The 8277-nt window shown below is 34.2% G+C and overlaps 1 protein-coding gene across 1 annotated transcript in view; it reads right to left on the reverse strand.

The window, feature by feature from the left end:
• LOC110271632 overlaps window positions 4454–8277 on the reverse strand; it is a 4903-nt gene continuing 1079 nt past the window's right edge. The window contains exons 2-3 of the mRNA XM_021122652.1: window positions 7691–8072; window positions 4454–4692 (exon numbers count right to left, since the gene is read on the reverse strand). Of these exons, the coding sequence (XP_020978311.1) occupies window positions 4554–4692; window positions 7691–8072 (521 nt within the window). The 3' untranslated portion in view covers window positions 4454–4553. The remainder of the gene's footprint in view (window positions 4693–7690; window positions 8073–8277) is intronic.

Consider the following 8277-nt stretch of genomic DNA (forward strand, 5'->3'; position numbering starts at 1 on the left):
CTGACTGAGATTTATTTTTGTAAAAAATATCAATATAGAGGAATGAATTTAACGAAAGAATTTATGTTTTAAGCGTAGGAATAGTAGTTGTAAATTAATAACTAATATGTATTAACAATTGAAATGAAATTCTGACAGTGCAAAAGATATGAAAAAGACATAAGTTTGAGGTAATAGAGATACAAATAAAGAATTAGACTAAGATTACTAAAGTGAGCAGCATGATTCTTAATCCCTTGTTGATGCTAAGATATCTGATATCTCATGTGGCAAGATTTCAAGTATTTAAAATTGAAGATTCGGATATTCTCGCTGGATCTAGAAGATTGAGCCAAATATAAGAGATTTTTTATGTGATGATAAAAATTGTAATAAGGAAACAATGTTGGTGAAATGTAGTACTATGATCGGCAATAAAGTCACAACAATGTGAACTAAGGAATAAATTGCTTTTTAGGAGTGAAAATTGATGTATATATAAATCATAAAAGTTTTAAAGTGTATCTAATGTTGAACGCATTGTTATATATTTCTAAAGACTTCCGGGCAGACAACATTCTCAGTCTTGTTTGTGTTTTCATCATGAGCAATTAGAATTTTCAACCTTTTTTTATTTGTCACTCTTGAGATGGCAACATAAAGTTGGCCATGTGTAAAAATAGGTTCTTTAAGTAGTAATCCCAAGTGGTCCAACGATTGTCCTTGACTTTTGTTTATTGTCATTGTGTAAGAAAACGTCATTAAAAATGGTCTCCTTTGGAATTTAAATAGTATCCTGACATCTGAAAGTGTGAGTGTCATTCTCGGAATGAAGACCTTATCGACATAGTTGTTGAAATTTAACTATTTTGCCTCGATGACTTTATTTCCAAGTCTTTGTAATTATCAATCGCGTTCCATTGCAAAGCTCTGATGAGTGATCAATGTTTCTAATAAGTATAATAGGGCAACTAACCTTTAGCTTCAATTCATGATTTAGAACTCTTGAGCACCTAATTGTTGCTAAAAACTTTGGCGCTGCCTTCTTTCTATAAAAGAAATTATATGAAGTAATTATGAAAAAACAACTTACATGGCTCAAAGGCGTTGCATATGGAGTACTTTGTATCTCTGAATTAGATGCTGCAAGAAAAGAATAAAGAGAAGATAGTTAGTTTATAAAAAAAGGAAGGCGTTGTCTTCTCTTTATAAAAAAAATTACATGAAGTAATTATGAAAAAATAATTTACTGTAAAGTAGCAAGTGTGAGGAGTGTCATGAATTAGTCCTACGTTGAAGGAAATAAGAAAGAGTTAGGAGTTTATAAAATAAGAGATCATTAACTTGACACCTTAAGGTTTTAAGTTGGATATGATGTCTTTTCATCTTATATTCTCTGATTTGGTTCCTCCCCTCCTCCCCAAAGTCTCTCCAATGAGGGTTAAAAATAGAGACTCGGTGGCCCAATAAGTGGTATCAGAACCGATTCGGTGGTCGAAAGCTTGTGGTTTACCTGTCAATTTCCCTATCAAAATTATATATAAAGATACATACATTTTCCATTTGTACAACTATAACACAAATGATCAAAGTGATTTAGATAACCTCTATTTACTTGATAAATATTATCCTTATATTTTTTCCTACTAATTTTAATTAAAGAGAGATATACCTATCATTATCTAAAAAGAAGTAAAACTTGACGGATATTACTCAAATTCATATTTAATATCCTCAACTCTCAACACTATCCAAAAAAAAATAGTTAACTTCTAACCATAAAAGGGTCATCCTATATTCAAGCAATGATGGTTAAAAATGGAAACTCGGTGGTGCAACAAGTGGTATCAGAGCCCGATTTGGCAGTTGAGAGCTTCCTACAGTGGCCCAACAAGTGGTATTAGAGCCGACTCGGTGGTTGAAAGCTCCCCAACCCAACAAGTGGTATCAGAGCCCGATTCGATGGTAAAAAACTCCACACGATGGCCCAACAAGTAGTATCAGAGCTAATTCTAGGGATGTCAATGGGGTGGGAGGAGGGGATGCCTCTCTGCTCCCCGTCCCCGCCCTCAGATTTTGTCCCCGTCCCTGCCCCGATCCCGCCATGGGGAGATAATTGCCCCCATCCCCATTCCCCGTGTTCTCCGCGGGTCCCCATTCCCCATCTCTTTATGTTGAACATTTATATGAAAATTACAATAAAAAATTCAAAAAAAAAAAACCACAAAACATTATTACAACACACAAACATACATATCTTATCCAAGATTACAACTTACAAGTCAAGAAATATAAAATAACAAATCATAATCCATAAAACGAAATTTTAAAATACAACTTCCATTCTTAAAAAAAGCCATAAAATAAAGTCTTCAACTTCCAACAAACAACTCCATGTTCTCTGTTAAAATACAACACAAATATGAATATGTTAACATACATCATAAACAAGAATATCATATATTTAATATGAATTTGACATAATAAAAAATAATGACCTAAACTCCTAAATCCCCATATCCATCACATAGTCCCAAGGAATTGGAATTTTTTATCCTGATTTATCTATATTATATCAACCAACAATTTACGAGAGTTAAATTTAACATGAAATTGAACGTTAATACGAAATAAAATTTGAGTTATTAGTACTTTTACCTGAAGATTGTATCCAGTGTTGAGTGCAAATTAACGCCTCAACAAGTTCACAATCCAATTTATTGCGATATGGATGTATAACTCGACCACCGGTGCTAAAAGCAGACTCTGAGGCAACAGTAAAAATAGGAATGGCTAAAAAATGTCTTGCAATCTTTTGTAAAGTTGGATATTTCACTCCAATATTTTTCCAGTAGCCCAAAATGTCAAATTTTTCCAAATTTATTTTATCTACCATAACTCTCTCTTCCAAATAGAAATCCAACTCAGTTTTTGCGGTGCAATCTTCAGATGTATCTTCCACAAATTGCAAGTAGATAGAGTTAAATTTTCTCTTTGAAGATCCTTCATCATGTCCAACATTCAAAGTAGAAGCTGAATTATCATCATTTGTTGCTCTTCTTTTAACCCTAGCCTTAAGTTGATATTCACATACTAATTCTTCCATCATTTTTTTCACCTAGGGTCTAAGATAGCTCCCACAGCCATGACTTCATTAATTTGATCCCAATACTTTTCAAACTTACTAATCATATTTGTTGCCATTCTATGAACTATCTCATTTTGACTACACAACCACTCATTCAATGTCAATCTTATTTCACACACCTTGGGAAAGCACAAATTTGTCATTGAATATAAAGTGCAAGAGAATAATTCAGTCACACTATAAAAGACTTCTAATTTATCAACAAGTTCATTTGCCATTTTCCACTCATCATCAGATGGTACAACTTTATACAGAGATTCACGGTGTCTTAAACGCTCAAAAACTCTATATGGCAAAGCAGAAGCAAGCATTAGATAAGTTGAATTCCATCTAGTTCTATAATCAAGTGCAAGCTTTCTCCTATAATTAATATTCAATTGCCTACAAGTCTCTTCAAATTATTCTTCCCTCTTCTGTGTTGCAACCCAAAAAGAAACACTATCTTTGATTTTTTCAATAGAACCATATAGTGCATTCATGCCATCTTTCACAATCAAATTAACAATGTGAGCACAACAACGCATGTGAAAAAATTTTCCTCTCTTAACAAAGTTAGATGGTGAAATCTTATCAAGCAGAAGATGAATCATGGTATCATTTGTATTACAATTATCAACCGTTAAAGTTGACAATTTTCTATCTATGTTCCAATCATACAAGGAATTCACCAAAGCATCACTAAGAACTTCAGCAGTATGGGGTGCAGGCACATATGCAAACCTAGAATAATGTAAATATCATAAACAATCATGACATCAAAAAGTCAAATATTTAAAAGATGCTAAAAGCATAAATAATACCTTATAAGTCGACATTGCAAATTCCAATCATCATCAATAAAGTGAGCCGTAATCATCATATAGCCTTTGTTTTGACAATCAGCACTCCACATGTCAGTAGTTATAGCAATGCGGCTTGAATTTTTTCCCAACAATTTTAGAAGCTTTGCCTTTTTAGCTTCATACATCTTTTCAACATCACTTCTCAATGTATTTCTTGTATAAAATTTGAACAAAGGTTGAGTCTCAGCCATAAACTCATGAAAACCCACTTGCTCAACAAATGACATAAGGTGTTCATCCCTAATAACCCATTTTGTGAGTGCTCGTCGTGCTGCCTCTTGACTAAATGTGAAGTTTCCAACCAAAAGTGAATCCGTTGGCCTTCCCGTTCCTGTAGAACCTGATGATTGCTGCACTGTTTTTAATATTGACTGCTTTGGTCCCTAACAGTACGAATCGGACAAATTCTAATGTGATCATGCAAGTGCTTAATTCCTTTCTTCGTGTCACCTCCAATCTTTTTTTTCGCAATATTTACATATTGCCTCCCACTTTCCATCTATTTGCTCCCTCCTAAAATGTTTCCAAGCCTCAGAAGTTAATCATTTTTTGTTAGGACTGTTTTGCACACTTTGGCTAACTTCTTATCCTCCCTCTTGTGTTTCTTCTTGTCCTTCCTCTTGTGTTCCTTGAACATGTGCTTCAATTGCTTGACCCTCATCATCTTGAGTTGGTTCTGTCTCATTATTATTTTCAATAGGAGTTAAGCTAAAGCTATCCATCCTATACAGTAAGATTTAATACAGTTGAAAAAGACAAGACTCAAGTTAAATGAATAGAAAACCAAAACCAACAAAACAGTATCAAGTTAAAAATTTATAAATAATAATAATTTGTACAATATAGCTAAGGACTGATAGATAGAATCTAATAAGAAAACTGATGAAATAATTACTAAACAAGTGGCATAGTAGAATGAAGTTTGTGATGATGATGATGAAATAATAACTAAACAAGTGGCATAGTCAAAATAAATTAACAAAATCATTAACTGGGTCAAGAATTCTAGTTGATGGATTAGCTAATGAAATCGGACTACATACAACAGTGGACTACAGAATTTGATTTGAGGGAAAGTAGGTTTTATATATATATAACTGTATTGGGAATATTGAATAATGCATTGGATCACCATATATATAACTCGATGCACATATATGAAATATCTAGTTATGATTATCATTAGCTTTATTATATCATTAGCTTTGTATATGATAATATCATCCGAAGAAATAAGTAATATTTACTTTATTATTATTATATGTGTCGCCTGATATATATAGTATATGAAGGTATGAGTGACGAGAGAGAAGAGTGACCGAGAGAGAGAAGCGTGGGAACGTTTCCTCCTCCAACCTTTCGGTTTTAATTTCTTATAATCTGTAACTCCAATCAAAAATCTAATTCGATAAAAGTGTTCGTATCCTCCTCTTCTATACGTTGGCACCACTTTTGACCGGTAGAAGTTGACGGTGACGTAACTCCTCTACTCTTTGAGTTTGGCCAACGAAAGATTTAGGAGGCACAAACAATTCTGGACGTTTTCTTCTTCGATAGCTCGGTCAGAAAGCTTCTCCAGAGCTTTGAATATTTTGATTCCGTACGAAGGTATGGTTTTGGTTTCTCGTAGTTAATATTTAATGTCACGTGAAAACTTAGGCTAGAAGACCTTAAGATAGGAATGAAACGAATGAATAAATGATGGATTGTGTATATGGTATAAAATGTAAGGTTTAGCTATTGTCAATAATTTGCTGTTGAAGTTGGTCAGTTTTGGAAAAAGATTTAATATTGTTATTAGTCTGATTTTGAAATAATTTGTTACTGAAAACAATTTGAAGGACTGAGAGGTGTTTGATTTGATAGTTGGGACCCTTGAAGGGTGGCAGAAATTCGAGTTTTAAAGGAGATACTGCCAAAGTTTCTATAAGAATTACAGTTTTGATTTGAGGTGTTATTCTAAAAAGGAAAGAGATTATCTTGTAGCTTGAGTATTTGAGACTATTTGTTGACCCTCTGTCGCAAGATGTGACCGGGCACTCTAACTCCCCGGATTCCCCCATGGGCATGCATATAGATATGAATATTGAATATTATTGAGCTTGGAGTTTAACTCCATGGAATACTATATTATTGAGCTTGGAGTGTGACTCCATGGAATATTATATTTGAGCTTGGAGTTTAACTCCATGGAATATTATTGAGCTTGGGGATGCGCGCAGAGGGACTGTCCAATGGTTAACTACCAGGACATGTCGGGTTGGCTGTATAACCGACAGATGAGACTCATCAGCCATAGGACAGGCATACATCATATGCATTTGTTTGATTTGTTTGGATGTGCACTGTTTAGTTTGCTTAACTGTTAAATTCTGCTTATCTGCTACTTGTTCTACTTGCTGTAATTGCTTCTCTATTCATGTTTTTCTTGTCTGTAATGTTTGTCTATGTAATTAAGAGGCCCCTTGTCTGGCGAAGGAATGACGAAGGTTGTTCCACCAGTGATTCAGAGGATTAGAAGTGACAGAAAGTAGAATGTTAAGTTAAGATTAGATTCAGAACTAGAATATCTTAGATAACTTACCTAACTTCCGGTTTAGTTGAACTCTTAAGCTGAAATCTAAGTGTCGAAGTTCTAGGAATGCCTCTGGCTTTCCCGAGACCTTTTATATTAACTATGTGGGCACCTTTACCATACTGAGAACCTCCGGTTCTCATTCCATACTATGTTGTTGTTTTTCAGATGCAGGTCGAAAGGTATCTCATTAGGCGTCTGGTCACCTGAAGAGAAGTGGTTACTGTGTTATTTTGTTGTGCAGTGATGTATATACACGTACTTAGCTTTCTCTCCACATAACTTATTCTTTTTGATCCTCTTAGAGGTTTATGGAGAGGCAGGATTTTGTTTATGTACATCTTGGGTTTTGGATATGTATATATATGTAAATATTCTCCGGCCAGCCTTGACTTCGCAGACTGAATTAGGAGCTTGTTATTTGATACCTATCGCTTTTGATTCCTACTTTTATTGTCTTACGTTTTATAGTTATAGTTTGTCTCACACGCAAGTTGTTCCATTTCCGGAGTATGGCGCTTTTCATTTTGCGATTTTGTTTTACCCATTTTTCAAGGCTCCTAGTCTATTATATTCTTTCTACTATTATAAGAATTTATTTTAATTTTTAGAAGTCGTAATATCTTGCCACCTCTATTTTACGACTTAAGCGTAAAGTTCTGGGTGGTAGGGTGTTACAGCAGACAACATACATTAAAAATGATGATAACAGAAAGAAATAGGTCAAATTAAGCGGAACAAGAATTGGTACAAATCCATCAACCAGAATTATTAATAAATTAAATTACAAAATCAGAAATAAATTAACAAAATCAGTACATGTAAAAATAAATTAACAAAATCAGTACAAGTAAAAATAAATTAACAAAATCAGAACAAGCAAATTCAAATTAACAAGATCAGTAAACAAATCCAACAACTCAGAACTACATAATTAGAGTTTTCAACTCAAATTGAATCACATAATCAACTCAAGACAAGCAAAATAACTACATGCAGAAAACCATAAATTAACAAACCCTAACCAAATCCAACAACTCAGAATCACAGAAATTATAATTAACAAAATCAAACCCTAACTATTTCATAATTATAAACCCTATATGTCTAATTGCTTCAGATACATAGAAGGAGAGAAAATCTAACCTGAAGTCAAGTTGATGGGAAGAAGGAAGAGGATTGGAAGAGGGACAACCGGTGGCTGTTGTAGCATCAGCAGCTATGCTCTCCAGTAGACGACGAGCAGAAAAAAGATGGTGGAGCAGTGGGATGCAACGCAGCGAGTAGCGAAGAGGCGGAAGCAGCAGGAGTGGAGAGGGGAAAGACACCACGCCTGAAGAGAGAGAACGACGCGGTGGCGAGTGGCGCAGGAGTGGCCGGTGGCAGGAATGGCGATCGATGATGGTGAATGAGATAGTAAAGTAGAGTAGATGGCGCAGCAAGGTGAGAAAGGAAGAATGACTGAATGGGATAGTAGTACTGTAGTAGACGGCGAAAAGTGAGAAGGGAAGAATGAGAATATGAAATACTGATAATAGGGTTAGGGGACTTGGGGTTTTTTAATGAGTAAAATTACTAAAACTTTTTATGAATATTTATTTTCCTATTTTGACATTATGGGTTATTAATGATAAGAAACTACATTTACGTATAGTAAAAAAAAACTACATTTAAATATATAAAGTCATATGCATTTTAATTTTTAATATTTACAATAATATATAATTAGTTTA

The sequence above is a fragment of the Arachis ipaensis genome, chromosome B04 (assembly GCF_000816755.2).
Source record: "Arachis ipaensis cultivar K30076 chromosome B04, Araip1.1, whole genome shotgun sequence".
In the NCBI taxonomy this organism is placed as follows: Eukaryota; Viridiplantae; Streptophyta; class Magnoliopsida; order Fabales; family Fabaceae; genus Arachis; species Arachis ipaensis.